General features: G+C 39.0%; 1 protein-coding gene and 1 long non-coding RNA gene across 2 annotated transcripts; one reads left to right on the top strand and one right to left on the bottom strand.

Moving 5' to 3' along the window:
* The first annotated feature begins 5,105 nt into the window (after positions 1-5,105).
* On the top strand, positions 5,106-5,695 carry LOC135650765 (uncharacterized). Its single transcript, XR_010501618.1, has 2 exons — positions 5,106-5,236; positions 5,313-5,695. It is a non-coding gene; the product is annotated as an uncharacterized LOC135650765 (long non-coding RNA).
* Positions 5,696-6,441: 746 nt separating this feature from the next.
* LOC135651387 (disease resistance protein RGA2-like) lies at positions 6,442-9,742 on the bottom strand. Its single transcript, XM_065171453.1, has 3 exons — positions 8,794-9,742; positions 7,759-7,844; positions 6,442-7,692 (listed from the first exon to the last, which is right to left on the bottom strand). Exons 1-3 carry the CDS (start codon positions 9,740-9,742, stop codon positions 6,442-6,444), a joined length of 2,286 nt encoding a protein of 761 aa, XP_065027525.1.
* Between the last annotated feature and the right edge of the window lie 16,272 nt (positions 9,743-26,014).

The raw sequence follows: 26,014 nt of genomic DNA, 5'->3' as shown, positions 1-26,014 counted from the left end.
TAAAGGTCATCGAGCCATGAGAACCTAATATTAGAGGAGGTCGAAGTTCTTTTAGGGCGACTCCATCAAGGTGATGATAGACACTAAGCATTATTTTGTTTTTCTTTCTTAATTATTTTAAAATGTTCATATTTGAAAAATCACATTGTCCATTCTTATGATGTTGATCGTTCTTATCATGCACATGGTCAGCAACAAGCATTTAATTTGCTAGGTTGCCCCTCCATGACCTTCCTCTCAATGGTTCATGCTACATTCATCAGAGATGATAAGAGTCTGATTTGGCCACTACAAACATATGAGTTTAGTAGCTTATTAAACACATTATTTCGAGGTTATTAAGCATGAAACCAACACAATATGCATTAAGGACAAATGATATGCACACCAACCACATCAATTAATTAATCAATCAATCAATCCTGCCTATAAATACGGGAATTTGTCGTCCAAATTCCTCTGACAGACCACCTTACATGCTTGTCATGCGATTTAATTTTGTAGCCATCCATACCTGTCATCATCGGCATCATGTTAGGGTTGGCCCCTCATCCATGTTATGTAATATGAGAGCAAAAACACCTTGTAGGAATTGTGGTGTGCCTACATTAAGACGCATGAATTTATGTATCTCAGGCAAAAGAATAATCAGAATCATGTTGTAATATCCTTAGTCTCGCATCCGAAGGTTAATAGTCGTACTACAATTAACTTATCTTATTTTGGACAATAGGTCAAGACTTAAAAAGCTAATGAATTGGTTATCTCATTAGACATTAGATATGATTGATATAAGAACTATTCGTGAATAAGATCACGTTTCTTCTAAGTTGTATAACGCTATGTATGCATAGATTTCTTCGGTGCAACTATCAACTCTTGCGATTCTTGGAAATGCTAAGTTTTTAGAGAGATTATGATCATTATTTTCGGTAAATCTAATTCGACCTATGCAGCTCAATCAACTTGGTGTTCATGATGCACAAACTATGCATGACGCATAAATTGTGTGAACCACATCAACAAGGCAACACTCCCTCATTAAATTGATGATGATAATATCACTAATATATAAAACTTATCTCTAGGCATGTTTCTTTTTTTTTTTTTTACATTTTGATCTCATAGAATTAAGCTAAAGCTCTTAAGTCAATCATTGACATTATTTTGTCCATGATGAAGGAACAAAGAATATCTTGACTATCGTAGGAGTTTTATCTTTCGCCGATAGAAATAAGAGATTTAAGATACAAAAGTCTAAGAGATAAGTGATACAAGTATTTTATGCATTTGAAAAGAAAATTCTTCGATAAAATCTTTTATCTAAGGAAATAAGAGATATAAGATATAAATAATTAATTCTCAACGTCTTTTTCTTTTTCACACACGATAATATTGAAAAATTATGTCTGGTCGATCTCATCAGGTCATCAAAATTAATCCTATCACATCTATTTCTTTTTCCTTTCACGTAAAATGCTCTCTCTCTCTCTCTCTCTCTCTATCTCTCTCGGTCATCGTCATCGGTCGTACTACGTGCATGCATGCGGTCTATGATTAGGGCAGCCACGAAACACGAGCACATGTAGGAGGCCACGAGGAGAGAGCAGCTCATGCATGCAACAATCACGTCCGATGGAGACATGCATTTTGGCCTGCCAACCTGCCTGCCGCCGCCGTTACTTACCCACCACCCTCCCCCATTTCCTTCTCTACCACCTCCTACAGTTCTAATTATCGACATGTTTAATCTACCTAAACTTGTAAATTACATGTTTTCGTGCTCTCGACGTCCCACTCAAACCTACATTTTAGATTTGGCTACAAAATTCTACCACCCATTACGCATTACTTTCTCGTTTCACGCGGCATGTATCTCCTCCTTGTTGCTAAAATATTTAGACTTCAAATTGCAGCGCGACCTCGACATTTGTCTTGTGTTTAATTGATCACCTCACATGGGTTGTTTCATGTGAATCCTGATATGGTATATGTTGGGCACTGGCCATGTCACCACAGACGCCCCATCACACCATCGCCAGGTCAGCAGGAGGAGCTCTCTGACGCGCCGGCCAGGACCCATACCGAGGCATTCCTCGGTATGTCCTGTCTCGGAAAACTCAGAATGGCGGCATCGTTGAGGTACTTCCTTCCCCCTAGGATCGGTCGTCACGCGAAACTCATGTACAGCCGACCCTTGTATAGTAGTATAAAAACCCTTGGTCGGCATCTGGCCAAGGAGGAGGTAAAAAATAGAGACCTAATGCTAACTTGCTTGTCGAGGGGCCACAGTCGGTAACCACTCGACGGGGGCCTTCTATGCAGGAAAGCGGTCACCCCCGAGGCGAGATAATCTTGATCGAGAGAGGTGTTTTTTCCTCCCGGCATGCCAACTAGCATCCAGACAGAGAGCCATCCCCTAGCATCCCAACCAAGAGCCGCCAACCAGCATCCAGACTGAGAGCCGTCCACCAGCGTCGCAACCAAGAGCCAACTACCAGCATCCTGACGGAGAGACGTCAATCGATATTCCGGTGCCAACGCCCTGTCCTAAGGGCGTGACCAACCTCGACAACTAGCTCAACCCACCAAAGACTCCTAGCATCAACCCGTGGACCAGGTCGTGCTGACTCATCAGTCATGGCGCATCAGTTCATCAATATTTTTGGCGCTAGAGGAAAGGCCATGTCACAGGAGTACCCCTAGGAGCTCTCCACCAGCCGGTCACCCTTCTGTCGAGCTCGAAGATCAGCTCCTCCCCGTCCTCAGAGATGGGGGAATCTTGACCACGATGACAGATCGCCTGTTCAACGATCTGGGGTTTCCTCCCCCCGAACACAACATGAACCTTGGTCATTACGCCCGAGGCGTTCCTCGACCTGACTAAGCAAGTACAAGCCTTGACAGGAATGATGCAGATGATTGTCCTTCTCATGCCACAAATTGTGCAACTCACGACCCTCCCAACCGACCCGATGCAGGAAAGGCCGAGCAGGGAGCAGCTCGAGATGGGCAAAGCCCAAGAGCAAACAGTAAACTCGAGAGGCCTATCCAAGCCAAGCACACCCTGTCGAATCACTCCGCCCCACTCCGAGCTTGATACCATATCAGACTCGGTAGATGACTCGTTCAGGGTCCAGTTGTCCTGGTCAACTGACGCCTTGACAAATTCCAACGTGAGTTCTAGAAGTCGCACGGCGAGACAAGCGAGGGCAGCTCGGGTAGATCCTCGTTTGCTCAAGAAATACAAGACAAGCCTGTGCCACTCAACTTTAGGTTACCAATACTAGAGACGTACGACGGCGGCTCTGACTCGGCGGAACACGTCACCATGTTTCAGGCATAGATGGCCCTTTATGACACCTTTGATGCCCTAATGTGTTGGGCATTCTCGACCACCTTCAGGGGGCCGGCGTGGGCATGGTTCAGCCGGCTACGCCCGTCCTCATCTTTCGACCAGCTCGCGAGGGAGTTCGAGCAGAACTTCCTGACCAGCACACGTCCCAGGTGGCCACCTTACTAGCGTTATCTCAATGCGAAAATGAGTCACTCTCTCAATTCGTGGCACGCTTTGCCACTGAAATCCGAGGATTCCTGGATGCTCATCCTTCTTTAATCATGCAAGCATTTCTGATGGACTTGAGACCTTCAAGGTTCTTCTTATCACTGATTGAAAAACTGCCGGTGACCATCCCCGAGATGCTACAATGCACCAACCAGTACATAGCTGCCGAAGTCTTGGTGGCGGGAAAGCGCATGGACGGGAAGAGGCTAAGGACAGAGGAATCCTGAGGAACGACCTCAGTAGCCCCAGTGCAACCTTGCTGGAGGCCAGACCGACACGAGCAACTACTCTCGAGGCCCCCACCTCTACCTCTAAATACATCTCGTACAGAGATCTTCCTCCAAATCAGGGAGAAGGGCCTCTTGCGTTAACCCAATCCCCTGAAGGCCACTCACAAGGACCGGTCTAAATATTGCAGGTTCCATCGAGACTACGACCATAACATGGAAGACTGTCGTGACCTCCAAAATCAAATCGAGGAGCTAATCAAAAGAGGTCATCTCGGGCGCTACCTCAAGGAACCCCGAGAAGCAACTCCGTGCCCCAGGGGACCTGTCAAGAGGCAGATTGACGTCATTATCGGAGGACCAGTAGTCGACGGCAGCAGCTCAACGGCGAGGAAGGCCTATGCCCGAAGCACGGTGGAAAAATGCCTCCGGCCCAAGCATGTTGGATTGCTTTGAAGGCATGACATTTCTCCCACTCAAATTCAGACCTATATCTTATACAAGTGAACATAACTCGTTGTGGTACGTTTAGTCTTTCACACTCTTGTCACTATCTACGGTGGTAAGATTAACATATATCATAACAAACATCAATTCATTTTAATTTATAAGTTAACATTATTCTTCTTATCCATATAAGGCTATTCTATTTATTTAGACTATTCTATTTATTTGACTCATGAAAATTTCCAACACATTATACTATATACGTGATATAAACACCTAAAGAAAACGTTGAATGAATCAAACATTCATCCATTTCATGTTATCCACATGCATGAGTTCAAAGATGCAACACAACAGCTAGTGATTGTGTGGATTTGACAAGGACGTGCATTGTGTGGACGTAGTTGGCAACACGGGAGTCAAAGCGCACACACACACACGTCTCTCTTCGTCACATGCAACTGCTGCTGCTGTGCAATCAATCAATTGGCAAACGCTTCTTCTCACTTGGCAATTGCCTGATCTCTTCTCAGGACCACAGTCGTCCCTTCTTCACTCTCCATTGTCATGAGAAGGAAGGACTAAGACAGATGTAAAGGCTCCTCGTCCGCCTCCTCGAAACACGCATTCCATTATTGCATTAATGGACCGGCGACCGGTGGTGGCGGACGAGTCATGGGGTGCCTCCCATGCCCCCATCACGTGGCTGTTTCCCAGGTGTCCGCAGCCCTCGCCTCGCTTGCTCTCACACGTGGCACTCCACTACCACGTAGGAGGACATGTGCGCCTCCACATGGCCTCACTGTCGATCGATCTCTTGATCCTATAAGTTCACCAAGCTTTCCCCTCTCCTTCCACACTTCTGGCTTTGATCCTCATCCGCTGGTTTTAGTAGATGGCCAGCAGAAGGCCCAGTGCCTCAGATGAGGAGCTCAGAGAGCTCATCGCTAGGCTCCAATCCGGTCTTCCCGAGACGCGCCATCGTAGCAGGAAAGGAGTAAGTGTGTCTCCTGTATCTCAAACACCCGACTTGTGCTGCGTGTTATGTGAGCTGAGACCTCGATGATGTGCAGGCTTCAGCTGCAACGCTACTGAAGGAGACGTGCGAGTACATTAAGAGCCTTCACCGGGACGTCGACGAACTCAGCGACCGCCTGTCGGAGCTGGTGGCAACCATGGACGTGAACGGCGCACAGGCCGAGATCCTGCGGAGCCTCTTCCGTTCTTGACCACCTTCTGCTTCATCTTCTCAGCTCGGCAGAGAACGGCATCGCCATACATGTAGAATGCACCTTAATCCATATCAGCTCTAACGACTGTAGGTAGTATTTGCTTCTATTTTCATACATTACATTCACTGTGAGGTCCGGCTCGAGTTGCTTCATCTATAGAAGACCCGAGCGGCCACTACTTCGAACGGACATTCATGTACGCCATGCGGCTTCTACTTGGTCTCCATATATAGTTTATTCTTTCCATTTTAGTTCAGCTCCGAAGGAAGAGAAGTTGAAATGAATAAACGAGCAAAGCACAGCTGAGGCGATGAAGGCTCGTTAAGCTCCAGTGAGTTGACATGCGCCGCGTACTTATCCAACCACAACATAATATCCTAAAAGGACTTGACTTTGAGATCACAAAGGAACACTCGAAACCAAGATCGGTAAGGTAGACCCCGTTATTTTCTAGAAGGCGGTTTTCTACGTTAAGGTCTTTACGGATCCAACGGCCCAAAGGATTTCAACCACTTAAGACCCATGTTCTTAGCTTGTAGTCAACAACCACAGCAATAGATAGACCAATTATAACAATAGATGATTTATAAACAACAACAATAGACATCGATGATGTTGTTTAATCAACTATATCAATTACATCAAATAGGTACAATTTCATATACACATTCCCATACAGAATCAATTGCATAGGAGTTTATTATCCCAGAATGTCAAACAATTGCTCATTTGTTTCTCTCTCGATGTATAGCGTGACACCATCGATGGGACAACATCTTGCATGCATGCATGCATCATATGGAATACTTGTATGAATATTGCAACAAACAGAGATCAGATAAACAAGTATAAAGCGGGCATAGCAAAGAGCTAAAATATTAGTATGCATACCAGGTTGTAGCTGCAGAGATTAGAGCGAGAGGGGGATAATGCTGAAGATTCAGATGGGGTTGACTTCAAGTAGAAATCATTAGAACCGTAGCTTGGGACAACCACTATGTTGTAGTCGAAGATCTGACCGTCTTTTGAGTTTCGGTGGTATGTATGACAGCTCAGGGCAACCAGATATAAACAAAGATTTTAGAAATTCTTTTTCTACGAGCCAATCTGGTATAGAGATCAATTTATTGCAGCGAATAATGGTCAACTCCCAGAACCATGGTATCGACCGTAAAACTGGTGGCAAACACATCAGCTCTTGGCATCCAACAATCGTCAACTCGTGAATACCCTCGATGAGTCTCTGCCAACCCACGGATCGACAATGCCATAGCATCTCATTGTTCATCCAAATGTTCAACTTTCTCACCCCCACGTCCGTCTCCCATGTCCTCAATTTTGGGCACTGGATCAGTGTCAATTCTTTAATGACCCATTCAGCATTTCCTTCTCTTGGTTCTGCCCATTTTTCTAGCCGAGGCATTTCAGAGAAAATAAGTTTATCTAAACTTATACTTGTCAAAGTATCAGGAGTATAGAATGTTTCATTCACAACAGTGATTAAATCCATGCCGCTTATCTCAAGAATTCTAATATAAGGTAGATGCCCAAGTGGTGGTAGCCTTTCACATCTCCGGAGGTTGACCAATCTGATCTCCTCCAAATTATAGGAAAAGAGATTCGCCTCTTTTATCCATCTCGGGAATTCTTTACCAACATACGAAGTTATCTCTAGTTTGCTCAAATATATATTAGGTTGGAGGCCCTCAAGTACTTGTAGCGATATGACATCAGAAGCTATCTCGACATCATCCACATTATACCATTTCCAATGCAGTGCCAAACGTTTGAGCTTTGGAAGTTTGTCCTGCAGTAACATTGGAGGGGTCAAGGCATCCGTTGGGTTTGAGACAACTTGAAGGTTCCATATATCAAGTTCCTCGAGGACTATTAGAGGTTGCAACTCTGAGATGACATCTTCAATCCTACCGACTTTACGGATCGAATACCCAGACAACTTTTGGAGGTTATGCATTTGCTCTAATCCACTGGGCATTTGTGTCAAAGAGGCACACTTGATCATATTCAGGTTTGTCAATTTTCTCAGATTACCAAAATCCTCAGGTAACTCCACGAGGCCATGACAACCTTCAAGGTCCAACTCTTGTAGATTTACAAGACTAGTGATGGATTTGGGTAGCCTATGAAGCCTTGCACAAAAAGCTAGCTTCATGATTCGTAGACTCCTAAGATTGTGGATCTGTCCTGGTAGTTTCGAAAGCTTCTCACACCAAGATAGATTTAGAACTCGTAAATTTCCAAGGTTACAAAAGGATATAGGAAGTACCTGGATTTCACTCATAGAAAGGTTGAGGTATCTCAAGTTCAACAACTTACCAACCGTGTGAGGAAGTCGTTGGATCCTTGTAGCCCCTAAATGTAAGATGCGTAGATGTATGAGATTTGCAAACATGGCTGCCGGGATACCTGTGATCTGGCATGGCTGTTGTTTAAGAACCATCTCCTCCTCCCTATGCAAAGATAGGGTTCTCAACTTGTTGTTTACTTTTGCAGATAAGGTCGTGGGAAATGCAGATGCACGGGAATCCACGAGTAAGTGTAGATGAATGCATTGTTGTGAGATTGTAGAATCTCGACCAACCCTCATCCGGAAGCAGCATCGCTCCAAGGCATTACTTATCAATTTTATTGTACTCTTTGTCATCTCTTCGCGGGAAAAGTTGAGATGGGGGGGGATGTCAAACTGTGGAATACAAGTATGATCGTGTAAATACTAGAGAAAGATAATTTAGGAGCATCAAACTAAAATACTATTGTGGGATTGTGGAATCTCGACCAACCATCGCCCTCAAGTTAAGTCGCTCTGAGGCACTTTTCATCAATTCTATTGATGTTGTAGGCTTTGTCTTCTCTTTGCGTGGAATGCCTTCAGCAGCGAGCACGTGCAACAAGTCAACGTGGCCAGAGATGTAATCATGTGGAATCAACAACTGATACAGGCATTGTCGTGCAAATATTGGAGAAAGATAATATAGAAACATCAAATTCAAATGCTGATTGTATTCTATTTGCTCCGTCCTACACAGAGCATCTATTTCTTCTTCCCATCGACTCGTCTCGGTGTATCTAAATATCAATCCCAACATCTTGGCATACAGAGGATACAAACTGAAATAACGATGAAGTCTCCGGGCGAATGAAACTAGCATCCATTCCTCCACTACCCCGGCCTGATCAGGATGGCTCAGTGCGTGTCTCATGAATAATTTTACCCAATTGTCTTCCGATATAGTATTAACAGATTGTCTTAAGAAACCATGTCGTGAACGTAAAAAAAATATATCATCGAGATTGTAATCACCGATGAGCATCACTAAGCTGCCCGGTTCACCCATGAGAAGGAAAAAGTACTCCAATTGAAAGAACTTGTCCTGCTCATCCAACCCAATAAAGAAGTCATCTAGGATGATTAAGTATCTGTGGCTTCCACCGAATCGATCATAAAACAGCCAGACGTCCTCGCATGGCTCCCCAGCTATCGATCTCATAAATTCTTTGATGACCCACATGGCGTCGAAGGAAGATACTTTGGACCCATCAATCCAGACTCGACGATCAAAGTGCTTGCTGACCCATGGATGGTGGTAAACCAAGCGAGCGACGGACGTCTTCCCCACCATATAATTACCGAATAGGATGAAGAACAAAGGCCCATCATCATCATCATCATCATCATCATCATCATGCACATTGTGGGATCGTTGTTGCCGCTTCCAACGGATTTTATTTATGACTTTTTCTACATCTTCGTCTCTTCCCACCACCTCTTCTCTCAAGATGGTGAAATACTCTTTTTTTGCTTCTTCGTCTTCTCGTCGTGGATATGTAGAATCCATCATCTCCTTTCGAAGACATAGCGAAGACCCCCTCCTCACGAGGTAATTCAACCTGCGTGCCTTCTCCTCCAGCTCTAGTAGAATAGCATGGCGCGATGCTACTCCGTCGACGTTGGGGAAGGAGCACGGCAAGAGATTGGATGCCGCCGCTCCCCTCGGTTGCCAGCTAAGGATGCTGCGGAGCAGGTCTTCAACGTCCGCGACGGCTATCCCGACGTCGTTCACCCACTCCTCCACCTCCGGCTCCTTCAACGCTCGAATCTGAGCATCTATGATCACCGCATTGAGGGCCCAGATGCAATCGTGAACCATCTCCAGGTGATTTTGGATACGGAGCTCCCGTCCTTGCGCCATCAGTTCAGGCGTCGGTAGTATTTCCAATAGTACGAACTTCAAATCGGACGACACCGCCATGTGCGGTTCAGATCTCACTCCTCCGTTTCTTCTTCTTTGTGTGTAGTATGTCGGGTGGGAGTCTCGGAGTTCGCTCGCCTCTCCTTTTAGTGGAGCTCCATGTTACTCTTGGCATCTGCCGTAACTATCGAACGCACGCGACCACGAGGACGTACCCCGCCATTGTTACGCACACCTTTAATCAAGCACTTTATTCTGTTTCATGTCGAGAAAGTTGCACGCAAGAATACAGGGCATCACCATCTCCAAATTGGGAGGATTCCAAAGGTTGTGCCACTAATACCACCAACACACTCTTGGAATCTGCCTTACCGTCGGCACAAGAAACAAATCAAGAATCTCCATCGTCCCAAGCAAGCACCCAGTTAGTTAGTCGCTTTATTGTTCTCCATGGTCTTCTTTCCGCGGCTTTCATGCGAACAGCATTCTCTATCTCATGCAAGTTGTAAAGGAAAAGCTATAAAGAAGAGGTTGTGGGATGCAAGATCACTTCAATCAATTTTCCGCAAAAGATAAACGTTGATTGTAGTTGAACTCTTTGTATTTTAGCAAAAGAAGGGCACAAAATTTTCTTTCAACAACATCTAAAGCAAGATTTATGGTTTTTTATTTAAAAAAAATATTAAATTAGATAATATTGGTACGTTCCAAAGGAGGTGAAACACCACGTCAAAACATAGGGGAATGCCTGCTGAATGTTGTTACTTTTATTGATATGTATCCATTAAAAATTTGTGACGGTGAAATTAAAATCATGAGAGATGAAAAATATGCTGCACAATCATGTTAAGATATCAATCACGAAACCTACTTAGGCACGAATGCCAGGTTCATGGTCTCACCACGATTCTGACCTAAAGATCAAAAAAATATTTTGGTTGATTTCCAATTTCATCTCAATCTATGTAATGACTCAGTATATTCACCATCACTATCTATACACGGGTGCTTCTGCTTTGTTTACGGTGACTAACACCAATACAAAAGCGAACCAAGAAAGAGAAAAATATATGTTGATATATGAGAAAAAGAAAACGAGAATACAACAAACAGCAAGAAAGGTTGAATTATGAAAAGAAAAGATCCTTGCTCTGCAACAAAATCCGCATGAAGAGCCTCTCTTCTTCTAGGAATTAAATCCATATCTGGTTCTTCCTCCCTCTGTAGCTGAGCATTGATTCGAGGAGTCTCCGGTCAAGCTGTCTGTTCCTACCTTCCAAGCTTAGTATGAAACTGAAGAATCTAAAATTGTCTTCTCAAAGTACCGGTGAAGGATGATCTATCAACTTATGATGGAACAAATTGCCAATTGCTCTCCGCTTACAATCCTGTGGCAGAGGAAAGATGGTGAGTTCCAAATGATCAAACATGGCATTTGTTTGCGTATATTGTACTTTTTTTAAGAGAAAAGTTATGCCCAGCTGTATTAAACGATCTGTTACGACGCTAAAGGACTACAATTGATTCTTTACTTTCGTCCCTTACTACAGTCTTCCAGAATAGTCCAAGGCTACTTTGACAACTTTGTATTCTCTATCAGGAAAAATATTTTGTCATGGATTATTTTCCTCATCGATATAGACTAAAACAATCAGGAAAGATTAAATTGTGATCTATCATAGTGCTGTACTAAACAGATATATATTCTTACGACTATCGCAAACAAGCATTGGAGACAGTCCATTAAATTTGCTTTTAACAAGAGAAAAGAATATGAAAAATCAGAAGGCACTTGAAATAAACAATCTATAGATCCAATATTTTAACCTGTTAACAAATATAGTAACGATTAGAAAGAAAGCAGACTTTGTTAGCTATATATATTAATCAGGAGAAGCTCTCACGTGTGCTTGAGACAAGAATGAAACAACTTAAAGGTGTCTTGTGAGTAATAAAAGAAGATACATCTTGACCTTTCAGAGTTCATCGGTGAATACGCAAAACTTGCCAGTGTTGACACTTGTGCCGCCATAGAATAGGGGTTTTGGGTACTATAAATCATACACCCCGGTGTAAAGTAGGAGCTCCACAGTTAGTCGATATAATTAGCCGGCTTATACGACACAAATTATTCTTTTCGATGACTCTATGAATGCTAGATGTTATCACTATTGATAAATATCTAATGGCTATTAGATATGTTAAAATCTTATTGACACTAAGAGGAGTAGAAATAGTACAATAACATCTTTAATCGATTTTAAAACTTATCAATAAATCAATATATTTTAAAAACTCGATTGATCAAATTAAAATTATAAATAAATTGTATAAAATTAAGTCACTTGTAAAAGGATAAATAAAAAGAGGTAAATCGATTTATAGCGGTTCGGTCTTCCCGACCTATATCCACTCTAGATTCCTTTTTCCTCAAGGGCACTGACTTTAATTATCGATCTTCTTCCAACACGCGAAGATCAACTATCTATATTATAACTTTTTTTTTTTCAAGCTCAGGAGATAATCTTTATACTCTCTTTTTATAGGAGTTCTCTCATCTTTTACAATTTAGATATTTAACTAAGCTTAAGAGAAGGAGTAGAATTAAAATATGCTCAAAATGAGAGCTTATAATATTTTTCTATCTTATAAATAGATGCCCAATTAACCAAGTCTAAATGAGATATTTATATATTCTAAAAGACTTGAGTCAAAAATTCAAATCCTTAAAATTTTAAGGAATGGACGGTACTATCGTTGGCAATAGCCGGTATTATCACTGTAAATTTTAACGTCACAAATATGGACTACAACAGTATTACCATGATAAAATTTAGAATTTAAATGGTACTACTGCCATCCTAAGTGGTATTATTGTTGTTATAAGCAATATCATCATTGAAAAAACTGATAAAGCATAAATAATACTTATCAATTGACTTAGGTGGTATAACTGCTTGGGCTTCGTGATATCACTATTTATGCCTAGTTTAGACCGGTGGTTTAGCCTTTTAACAAGCTAGATTCAACTTGGTTTAACTTTCTTGATAAGTTGGCTTTGTTTCGACTCAATTTCAACTTAAATTGACTAAAAATAACTTTGATTAAAACCTTAACAAATCAACCATATATATATATATATATATATATATATATATATATATATATATATATATAAAGCTTTCAACATATTTTACTCTCTTCTAATATATTTTTAATATATTGTCTGATCTTTCAGCACTTCGTTTGAGAATTTGGTACACTGTCATTTCTTTCGATATATCGCCTATTCCATTGACATGTTGATTTTCCTATGATATTCAATGTTTCGTTATAATATTCGATCTTTCTTGCACAATTCCTACTTTCAATATGAAGTTTGATTTTTGATATATCGACCAATCCTTCGGCTCGATAATTTTTCGACACGATAATTTTTTGATACAATGTTTGACTCACCTATTCAATAGTTGTAATTGGTCCTTCGGTAATCTGAGTTCATGCTTAAAGCATTTACTTTATTACTTATCTCATAAGCACATTAATTTAATAAACTTAATAATTTATTTTATTATCAAAATATGGGATTTAACTGCATAAACACTAAAATATTAACGCCAAAAATTTATCATGACTAAAAATGATCACAAAGATCATAATAAGTGTATGAGTTTTCTATATAACATTTGTTAAGAAACAATACTATTGTCATAAATCATCTGCATCATTCAATAATAAGAATTGAGTTGAGTTGATCATCGATCTATGTTACCACCTTGAGTTGATCCGATCCACTTCTTAAAGGTCATCGAGCCATGAGAACCAAATATTCGAGGAGGTCAAAGTTCTTTTAGGGGACTCCATCAAGGTGAGGTTAGACTCTAAGCATTATTTTGTTTTTCTTTCTTAATTATTTTAAAATGTTCATATTTGAAAAATCACATTACCCATTCTTATGATGTTGATCATTTAATTTGTTCAGTAGCAAATTTAATTTGGTAGGTTGCCCATTCATATTTAAAAATTTCATATTTGAAAAATCACATTGCCGTTTCATATTTAAATGTTCATCATGCACATGGTCAGTAACAAGCATTTAATTTGGTAGGTTGCCCCTGCATGACCTTCCTCTCAATGGTTCATGCAACATTCTTCAGAGATGATAGAGTCTGATTTGGCCACTACAAACATATGAGTTTAGTAGCTTGTTAAACACATGATTTCGAGGGTATTAAGCATGAAAACAACATAATATGCATTAAGGACAAATGATATGGACACCGACCACATCGATTAATTAATCAATCAATCAATCCTGCCTATAAATATGGGAATTTATGGGCCAAATTCCTCTGACAGACCACCTTGCATGCTTGTCATGCGATTTAATTTTGTAGCCATCCATACCTGTCATCATCGCCATAAATAACATCAACCATGTATCATGTTAGGGTTGGCGCCTCATCCATGTCATGTAATATGAGAGCAAAAACACCTTGCAGTAGTTGTGGTGTGCCTACATGAAGATGCATGAATTTACGTATCTCAAGCCAAAAAACGAATCATAATCATGTTGTAATATCTTAAGTTAGTCTCACATCCGAAGGTTAATAGTTGTACCACTATTAACTTATATTATTTTAAAACAGTGGTTCAAGACTTAAAAAGTTAATAGATTTGTTATCTCATTAGATCAACGATTGATATCAGAACAAAAGCCTTAGAAGACAATTGATATACTCAAGTAGATAAGAATAAGATCACATTTCTTCTAAGTTGTATAACACTATGTATGCATAGATTTCTTCGGTGCAACTATCAACTCTTGCGATTCTTGGAAATGCTAAGTTTTTAGAGAGATTATGATCATTATTTTCGGTAAATCTAATTCGACGTATGCAGCTCAATCAACTTGGTGTTCATGATGCACAAACTATGCATGACGGAACAAACAATATATAAAACAAGGCAACACTCCCTCATTAAATTGATGATTATAATCTCACTAATATATAAAACTTATCTCTAGGCATGTTTCTATTTTTTTTTACATTTTGAACTCATGGAATTAAGCTAGAGCTCTTAAGTCAATCATTAACATTTTTTTGTCTACGATGAAGGAACAAACAATATCTTGACTATCGTAGGAGTTTTATCTTTCGCCGATAGAAATAAGAGATTTAAGATACAAAAGTATAAGAGATAAGTGATACAAGTATTTTATGCATTTGAAACAAAATTCTTCGATAAAATCTTTTATATAAGGAAATAAGAGATATAAGATACAAATATTTAATTCTCAACGTCTTTTTTTTTTCACACACGATAATATTGAAAAATTATGTCTGATCGATCTCATCAGGTCATCAAAATTAATCCTATCACATCTATTTCTTTTTCCTTTCACGTAAAATGCTCTCTCTCTCTCTCTCTCTCTCTCTCTCTATCTCTCTCGGTCATCGTCATCGGTCGTACTACGTGCATGCATGCGGTCTATGATTAGGGCAGCCACGAAACACGAGCACATGTAGGAGGCCAACGAGGAGAGAGCAGCTCATGCATGCAACAATCACGTCCGATGGAGACATGCATTTTGGCCTGCCAATCTGCCTGCCGCCGCCGTTGCTTACCCACCACCCTCCCCCATTTCCTTCTCTACCACCTCCTATAGTTCTAATTATCGACATGTTTAATCTACCTAAACTTGTAAATTACATGTTTTTGTTCTCTCGATGTGTCCCACTCAAACCTACAATTAGATTTGACTACAAAATTCTACCACCCATTACGCATTACTTTCTCATATCACACGGCATGTATCTCCTCCTTGTAGCTAATGTATTTATAGACTTCGAAATGCAGCGCGACCTCGACATTTGTCTTGCGTGTTTAATTGATCACCTCACATGGATTGTTTCATGTGAATCCAACAGCAATAGTTCGTCTTAGTGTTCATGTTTTGTTCGATCTAATATAATGAATCACGTTTGGGCTCGATTTTATCATGTTTATTTCTTCTTGGCTGACCTAATAGGAATGGATCCATTGACACAACCTCCTAAAGAAGGATGGTGACTCTGGACAACTCAGCCCACACCCAATGTTGGACTACTTTGAAGGCCTTTACAAGTGAACATAACTCGTTGTAGTACGTTTAGTCTTTCACACTCTCGCCACTATCTATGGTGTTTGTTTTGATTAGAGTATATATTTATCATGGTGTCACTCTCGAAGGATGATAATTTGTTACTTTAATTATCATATTTCGTATGAATTTGTGAGTGAACAACATTGTTTCCCGTATAAGAGAGCATCCAAACATGACTATGCACTAATGAATCATCCAAACACGACCTGATGTCTGCATGCTTGCCAAGTTTGTGAGACTGTGACAGAAATTAATTACATTCACCAAAACATCTATTTTCTTGATGTCTGCATCCAATGATTCCTTTCGTCAAGATAAGCAGAGGCATGTTTGCATGGGGGCACATCCAACATATGACAAGACTCTCGTTGCATCGTTTTCGATATATATTATGTCAAAAATAAATGACGATGAGTTGAGTCAAATTAATTATAATTAATATATATTAAGTTAGACATCAATTCAATCCAAAAAATTTAAGCTGGATCAAACATAACTTGAACTTGTTAATTTTTAGCCATATAAGACTTTTCTATCTATTTATCTATCTTTTTTCATCTTACTCACGTCAATATTTTTAATTTTTTATTTATACATTAAATATTTTCAACATCTTCCCTTATTTATATGTTTGAATATTTTAAATAACTTTTCATATTAAGTTTGGGTTGTTTTCCCATTACCCTTAAAAGTACTCTGCCAAAAGCTGAATATTTTTGAATGCTACATAGTGGTTCACTCATTTGCATATATTTGGTGATAGTTCATCTTGATTCAATCAAACCATAGCTTAATTGGCTCAATCCTTAATTAACATATATCATATCAAACATTAATTCAACTTAAAAACATAAGTTTTTGGATTATAGGTTAACGTGATTCTTTTAGTCATATAAGGCTATTCTATTTATTTAGACTACTCTATTTATTTAACTCATGCAAATTTTATAATGTTAGAGCTGGTCCCAAGAATTTACGAAAGGGCAATTTGGTAACTCAATAAAGACAATAAAATAGAAATATAAAAAGAGATAAAAACACCAAATTTACGTTATTCGGTCAATTAACCTACATCTACGGATGAAGGAGGAGCAAATTACTACTATAAAAAGAGGGACACAATAAAACACCCAAAAATACTAAACAAGAAAAACCCAAACTATAAACCCAAACTATTTAACTGGGTGTGGACTTAAACCCAAACCAAACACTTAGGTTTTTCTTGTGGTACATCTGACTTCAAAGCCCAAGCCCTTATTTATAGTTTAAACAGGAGATACCAAGCTTGATTTTCCTGATGTGGGACTTGCCAAACTAACAAATCTCCACCTTAACATGTCCCAACAATACTTGCTCCACCTTCTTCACAAAAGCCCCAATGGGCAATCACCTACAATGAATACCAACCAAGTCCAAGCACTGCTTAAACTTATAAACCGGAAGATGTTTGGTAAGCATATCAGTTGGATTGTTCTTCTTATGAATTTTCTGAACAAGGACCTTTCCCCCAGCAATGATATCCTGAATAAAATAAAATTTCACATCGATATGTTTCATCCTCTTATGATACAGGTCTTTAGTCAAATGAATAGCACTTTGACTATCATAGTAAATTATAGTAACACCTTGATGCAGACATAATTCGCTAAACAAACCTCGTAACCATAAAACTTCTTTGATCGCCTCTATCACTACTATATATTCTGCCTCTGTAGTAGATAAAGTCATGTAAGGAAGCTTTCCAACTAACTGCACAACCGCCAACACAAAAAATATAGCCTATCAAATATCTTCGTTTATCAAGATTCGCAGCATAATCAGAGTCGACGAAACCAACCAAAGTGTCACGATTGTTTCCAAACTCCACATAAGCATCTGAAGTCCCTTGCAAATATATGAGAATCCACTTCACAGCCTGCCAATGTGTTTTATCCGGACGAGATATATATTTGCTAACCACACTGACTGCTTGTGAAATATTTGAACGAGTATAAACCATTGGATACATAATACTGCCGATGGCACTGGAATATGGAACTTGCACCATATATTCTTCATCTTCAACTGACTATGATGAGTGAGTAGTATATACCCGAAAATGGCTAGCAAGAGGAGTACTCACTGGCTTAGCATTTTTCATGCCAAACCTTTCCAAGACTTTCTTGAGGTAATTTTTCTGAGTCAGATATAATTTTCCAACTCCTCGATTTCTTTTAATCTCCATACCAAGAATTTTCTTAACTGCTCCCAAATCTTTCATTTCAAATTCACTACTCAGCTGCATTTTCAAAGTGTGAATTTCTAATAAATTCTAGTTGTAATAAGAATGTCATCAACATAAAACAACAAATACACAAAAGAGTCATCAGTTAACTTTCGAAAGTAGACACAGCTATTATACATGCTCCTTATGTAACCATGACCCAATATAAAAGAATCAAACCTCTTATACCACTGTCTTGGAGACTGTTTTAATCTATACAAGAATTTCTTTAACAAGCAAATATGGTCTTCCTTACCATTAACTTCAAATCCATGAGGTTGTTCCATGTAAATTTATTCTTCAAGTTCACCGTATAAATGTTGAATCTCGTATTTTGATGATGAAACCAATTGATAATTATGTTTATGTTTAACTGCATTTTGAGTGATGCAGGTCTACTCGATCAGGATTAGACAATTAAGGCAGGAGGAATTGACGTTGCGCCGGAGGAGATCAAGTTAGGATTTGGATGGCAGAAGGCTTCGGACATCGGGCATCGGGCCAAGAGCAGAATTGCGCCAAGAATATCGGCGTTGCGGAGGTCAACCGCTGATTGGGCAATAAGCCGCAAGAGAGGACGATGCGCCGAAGAATCGGACGAAGCGTCAACCAATGACGTGCCGGGCAACAGAATGTCAATTCGCTTTATAATAATTGTCTAGATCGGAGTAGAGTTTTTGCTTGTGTGTGCAGGATTAACTACGATAACGACGAAGACATAAAGCAAAACAAAGTGTCGGAGTCAAGAACGAAGGATTCATTGCGAGTTCGAGAATTCGACGGAAGTCCGAAGGTTCGTCGGGAATGCTGCCGGAACTAGCCAAGAATGAGCAGGGAGCTTGCCGAAGGGTTTTTCGGAAGCTCGCCGGAAGGTTCGTTGGAAGTTCGCGGAGCTCGCCGAGAAAGATCGGAGCTTGCCGAAGAAGCTCATCGGAACTCGCCAAGATCAAATCATGAAGTCTAGGAGCTTGCCGGGAGTCCGCAGAATGGTTTCCGAGAGTTTATCGGAAGACCGCCGGAAGTTCGCCGAAAGCTCGCTGGAAGAAGTCTTAACTTACGAACTTTGTAATAGCTTAAAAAATGTCTTTAAATTCGTAGTTAGCATGTTAATTAGGGTTAGGATTAGGTGTTAATCTTATAACCCAAGTAGGGGCCAATTGGGCCCGAGTTCGGACTGATTTGGGCCAAGTTTGGAGTCCAACCAGTGAGCTGAATTGGCCTAGGCGGTGGCACCGCCAGCATCGGGAACCCAAAGAGAATTTAAATTTTAGGGCCCAAATTTGAATCCTCTTGAAGCCTATAAATACCCCTCAAATCTCAACTGAGATCACAACTTTTTGAGCAGCAATTGTTTGAGAGAAAGGTCTTAGAAAAGTCTTTGCTAGTCTTGTTTTCAATTTTCTAGTGTTCACCTCCTTCTTTCTTGCTGAAAATCTGTAAGAGAGTGAACCGCTTGTAAAAAGTTGTAAGAGGGGTATTTGCCCTTCCATTTCAAGAGATTTGCTAGTGGAAGGTGGGAGCCTCATCGAAGAGGGGCCTCGCAAGTGGATGTAGGTCATTTGACCGAACCATTGTAAAATCGGCGTGATCTCTGGTTTGCATTTACTTATTGTCATTTATATTACTGCAAACCATTTGCACTTTAATGCTCTACTTCTTTGTCTCCGTCTTACTTATCTCTTCAAGTTAAAACGCAATCGAAACGGTTTCAAACGAAAACGTTACTTTTATCGTACGAAGTTTCCGAAAGTTTTTAAATCGTCAAAAGTTTATCACGCTTTACCGCTGCACTAATTCACCCCCCCCTCTTAGTGCCGCTCCGATCCTAACAATTGGTATCAGAGCCCGGTATTTCTCATTTCGGATTTATACCCGAGAGAAATGGCTCTTCATGGCTTTCAAGAGGGCTTATCGGTTTTTCGTCCACCGTTGTTTAACGGATTGGACTACACTTATTGGAAAACTCGAATGAGAGTTTTCTTGATTTCTATGAATTTGGATTTATGAAATATCATTGAAAATAGTTTTCAACTTCCCTCTAAACCGATGAATGAATGGTCGGATTTGGAGAAGAAATATTTTTCTTTAAACGCAAAGGCTATGAATGCCTTATTTTGCGCTTTGGACAAAATTGAGTTCAATCGGATTTGTACGTGCGAAACGGCTTTCGATATTTGGCGAACACTTGAAATCACGCACGAGGGAACTAGTAGAGTCAAAGACTCGAAAGTTAACATTTTATTGCATGATTTTGAGCTTTTTCAAATGCAACCAAGCGAGACTATAGGCGACATGTACACCCGTTTCACAGATGTTGTCAATAATCTAAGAGTTCTTGGTAAATCTTTTTCGAATTTTGATCTCGTAAGCAAGATCTTAAGATCCCTTCCAAAAAGGTGGGATTCTAAAATAACCGCAATACAAGAAACAAAAGATTTAAATATTTTTCCACTTGAAGAATTAATTGGTTTGTTGATGACATATGAAATGGTGCACAATGCACATGATAAACAAAATCACCTTCCAAAGAATAGGAAGGATTTGGAACTCCGGACAAATGGATACCACTTGAGCAATGACTCAAGTGATGAGAACAATGATGAACTTGAATTTCGAACACTAAATCTTAATAAGTTTATTAAACAAAAATCTAAAATAAACAATGAACTTGAACGGAGGAAGAGGCCAAAGAAGAGGAAGGCAACCAAGGATGAATCAAGAACTTCCAAAGGTGAAACGGCGAATTGGGCTTTGACGGGCTTCGACTACAAGGTAAGTAACTCAACTCTCTTGAATTATTTTGAAATTACTTGATGTTTTCCATGATGCATTTTCTCTTTTCTTTTGAATAATTATTTTTCTTGAAAATTGTATGTTTTATGTTAATAGAATAAAATGTTAGATTTAAATAATCATATATATGTGCTTGAGAAGCAAGAATGTGTATTTTGATTATTTTCATATTAACCTTCAATGATGATGCATGGTTTTTATATGGAAGGCTTGATGATTTTTTTTTTAAACCTTGTCTTTGGTTTTCAAACATGATGTATGTTTTTGACATAAGAACAAAACTTGAGCATACTAATATAAAGTCAATCACATAAATTAAAACTAAAGAAGTTTTAGTTATCTATAAGAATCATTCAAAATTATGTTCAATGAAACCATTGCATAATGATGTAATGAAAATATTAAACATTTTGAAACCATGTTTTAGTGTCATGCATAATGATCATGTTTAATAAATTTCGAAATTATGCATATGAATCTTGTGATTTATGGATTATTGATTTTTACCATAATGAAAGTGTCTTATTAATCTTTGTTGTAATAAATCTTACACTTTCGGTTTTAAACATTATACATGTTTTTATTTGGTATAAGTGAAATAAAATCATATGAATTGAAACAACTAAAAAGAGGAAAATATTTTTCCTTGAAAAATTATTTTTCTCTATCCTATTGATCTTGATGTTTATTATGATAAATCTATGTATACCATTTTGAATCTCTTAAAAGTAATGTTGATATTTTGATGATTTTGATTATTTAAATTTGAAATGAGTTTTATCAAAATCATGATATTGATTTCTTGGAATAACATGAGATTACCTTTGATGATCATTTTGATTCATGGAATTTTGGATTCATGACTTGGTCTTACATTTGTTTATGAGATGGTTGAAATCTTTATACATTTGAATTCTTCCCTTCTCCTTTCAATTTATGCATGTTATATGTTAAAGATTTAAAACCATGTTTTGGTATCATGCATATATAAGAAATATTGATGTGACAAATTGAATAAGTTGAAAATGAATGATGATTTTTCTCTTGAATATAACTTGTGATATTTTTTATATAAATCATCATTTTGATTTCTCGACATTCGATACATGAGATTTTATTATAAATCAAAATTTCTCATTAATCGATCTTCTACGATTTTACTTGATATTCTCTTGAGATGAGATTTTCTAAATGAATCATGATTTTTCCTTGTGAGTTCTTGGAGTTATTACTTGATTTTTCTTTTAAAACAAGATCTCTTCTTTGTACTCCTATGATTTTTCTTGATATTTTATTTAAAGAAGATATTTACTATATGAATCATGTCTTTTGGTATTCAAATGATTTTATCCTTCATGACATGATTTCTTTGTATTTATGGCTTGCATGGCTTGAAATGTTTTGGTATAATGCATGTAATGATGAAATATTCATAAAGTTAAAATGATGTATGCAATACTTATGATAATGATGTACATGATGTATTTATTGCATATGATGTGTATCATGAATGCTTTAAATGATGAATGTTTGGTATCATGATCAACATGTTGATAAATGCTTAAAAATTTTAATGTTTGAGTATCATGTATGATATGCTTATTAATGATGAGGTTATTGAAATTGTGTATGTTTTAATTTGAATATATAATGATGCACAAATAAGAATGATACTTACCTTTGTCATAATATGAAAATTGATATAAGGGTCTTCCCTTCTTTTTGACAATGACAAAGGGGGAGCAAGAATTTCTAGCGTGGACATCATGAAAAGAGGCAAACTAACTAGCTTGCACAATTCAAGATGAAAGCAAAAATTGCACTTCTCAAAAGAGAAGATGCAAATGTAACATTTGCCAAATTGTTTACTTGCCTCATGTAAAACATTGGAATTTTTGCTAGCTTGTATGTTGCAAAACTTGATCACTTTTTCAAACATTTTGCTAGCTTACACTTTGCAAAGAAAGCAAAAATGACACTTCTAGAAGAAAGAGCTTGTTATTTTGAACATCACAAGCTTGCCTATCTTAAGAAATAAAAATTGCAAAAGTGCTATCTTGCCTATCTCAAGAAGCAAAACTTGCAACTTGCACATTGCAATAGGAAGCAAGAATTATGAGCTTACACAAGAAAGCTATCTTGCATTTGCTTTTGAAATTTTTGCTAGCTTGTATATTGTGAAACTTACATATCGTAAAAATTGCTAGCTTGTAGTCTAAAGAGAAGCAAAAAGTTGCTATCTCAAAAGAAGCAGATGTGCTATCTTTCCTATCTTAAGAGGCAAAAATGCTAACTTGCACATCTAGCAAAATTTGACAAATTTGCATATTTCAAGAAGCAAGAGTTGCTTTCTTGAACATCTCAATATTGCTAGCTTGCATGATGTAGAACTTACTATCTTGAACATTACCAAAAGTGCTATCTTGTATGCTGTAAAACTTGCATATCTAAAACTTGATAGCTTGAATGTCCTAAGCATGATGCATTACTTGCTAAATTTTCTAGCTTCAAAACTGCATGATGATAAAACTTAATATTATGTTTTTCATGCAATGAGTTGAACTTATATTACAAACACAAAGAATAGTTGTACTTCTCCTTTTTGTTGATGACAAAGGGGGAGAAGTATGTTGATGATATGATATGCATAAGTCTATGCATGAGTTCATAATAACGTGTTGCAAGTATTCATGATGAATATTGCAATGACTTGAATTCAGTTTGAATTCAAGGTTATATCAATATGGCATATTGATAGGGGGAGTTTGTTTAAACTCCGGGAGTCAAGTTTAACTCCGTCATCAATTGGTTGTCATCATCAAAAAGGGGGAGATTGTTGAATCTCGTATTTTGATGATAAAACCAATTGATAATTATGTTTATGTTTAACTGCATTTTGAGTGATGCAGGTCTACTCGATCATGATTAGACAATTAAGGCAGGAGGAATTGACGTTGCGCCGGAGGAGATCACGTTAGGATATTGGATGGCAGAAGGCTTCGGACGTCGGGCATCAGGCCAAGAGTGGAATTGCGCCAAGGATATCGGCGTTGCGGAGGTCAACCACTGATTGGGCAACAAGCCGCAAGAGAGGACGATGCGCCGAAGAATCGGACGAAGCGCCAACCAATGACGTGCCGGGCAATAGAATGTCAATTCGCTTTATAATAATTGTCTAGATCGGAGTAGAGTTTTTGCTTGTGTGTGCAGGATTAACTACGATAACGACAAAGACATAAAGCAAAACAAAGTGTCGGAGTCTAGCACGAAGGATTCATTGCGAGTTCGAGAGTTTGACGGAAGTCCGAAGGTTCGTCGGGAATGCTGCCGGAACTAGCCAAGAATGAGTAGGGAGCTTGTCGAAGGGTTTTTCAGAAGCTCACCAGAAGGTTCGTTGGAAGTTCGCGGAGCTCGCCGAGAAAGATCGGAGCTTGCCGAAGAAGCTCATCGGAACTCGCCAAGATCAAATCGTGAAGTCTAGGAGCTTGCCGGGAGTCTGCAGAATGGTTTCCGAGAGTTTATCGGAAGACCGCCGGAAGTTCGCCGGAAGAAGTCTTGACTTACGAACTTTGTAATAGCTTAGAAAATGTCTTTAAATTCGTAGTTAGTATGTTAATTAGGATTAGGATTAGGTGTTAATCTTATAACCCAAGTAGGGGCCAATTGGGCCCGAGTTCGGACTGGTTTGGGCCAAGTTTGGAGCCCAACCAGTGAGCTGAATTGGCCTAGGCGGTGGCACCGCCCAGCACCCGAGAGCTGGGCAGTGGCACCGCCTAGCACTGTCAATGTCTAACAGTGACAGGCAGTGGCACCGCCAGCATCGGGAACCCAAAGAGAATTCAAATTTTGGAGCCCAAATTTGAATCCTCTTGAGGCCTATAAATACCCCTCAAATCTCAGCTGAGATCACAACTTTTTGAGCAGCAATTGTTTGAGAGAAAGGTCTTAGAAAAGTCTTTGCTAGTCTTGTTTTCAATTTGCTAGTGTTCACCTCCTTCTTTCTTACTGAAAATCTGTAAGAGAGTGAACCGCTTGTAAAAAGTTGTAAGAGGGGTATTTGCCCTTCCATTTCAAGAGATTTGCTAGTGGAAGGTGGGAGCCTCATCAAAGAGGGGCCTCGCAAGTGGATGTAGGTCATTTGACCGAACCACTGTAAAATCGGCGTGATCTCTGGTTTGCATTTACTTATTGTCATTTACATTACTGCAAACCATTTGCACTTTAATGCTCTACTTCTTTATCTCCGTCTTACTTATCTCTTCAAGTTAAAACGCAATCGAAATGGTTTCAAACGAAAACGTTACTTTTATCGTATGAAGTTTCTGAAAGTTTTTAAATCGTCAAAAGTTTATCACACTTTACCGCTGCACTAATCCCCCCCCCCCCCCCCCCCCCCCTCCGCCCCCTCTTAGTGCTGCTCCGATCCTAATAGTAAAAAAGCTGTCTTGACATCAAGTTACTCCAATTTCAAATCATACATGACAACTAAAGCAAGCAAAACACGAATAAAGCTATGTTTAACAACAGGTGAAAATACGTCATGAAAATCAACACCATGTACCTGACTATAGCCCTTTGCAACCAATCGTGCTTTATACCTTGCATCTTCAACTCCTGGAATACCTTCCTTCCTTTTAAAGACCCATTTGCATCCAACAATTTTCTTATCCGAAGGCGGTTTCACAAGATCCCAAGTTCTATTCTGATGGAGAGACTCAATTTCTTCATTCATCACAATCAACCACTTAGTGGAATTATCACAAGTAACTGTATCTGAGTAGGAAGTAGGCTCACCAACTTCACTTATTTCTTCTGCAATAGACAAAGCATATGCAACCAAATTTGTATATCTTTGTGGTGGTCAAATATCTCTCTATGGTCTATCCTTGGCTATGGAATATTGCTCTTCCTCTAGATCATCTTCGTTAGTAGACTCGGGACCATCTATTAACATTCTTTGAGTAGAAGAGTTCGACTGAAAAAATCAGAACTACCAATCTCAAGCTCCACCTGCTTGTGCGCACTATCATTTGTACAATTAGTAGATTCCTCTTTGGAAGATAACATAGATAATTCATCAAAAGTAATATCTCTACTAATTATAAATTTTAGGGATTTGGGATCAGAA

This window comes from Musa acuminata, chromosome BXJ3-10 (genome assembly GCF_036884655.1).
Source record: "Musa acuminata AAA Group cultivar baxijiao chromosome BXJ3-10, Cavendish_Baxijiao_AAA, whole genome shotgun sequence".
Lineage (NCBI taxonomy): Eukaryota > Viridiplantae > Streptophyta > Magnoliopsida > Zingiberales > Musaceae > Musa > Musa acuminata.
This window is presented reverse-complemented; position numbering and strand designations above follow the sequence as displayed.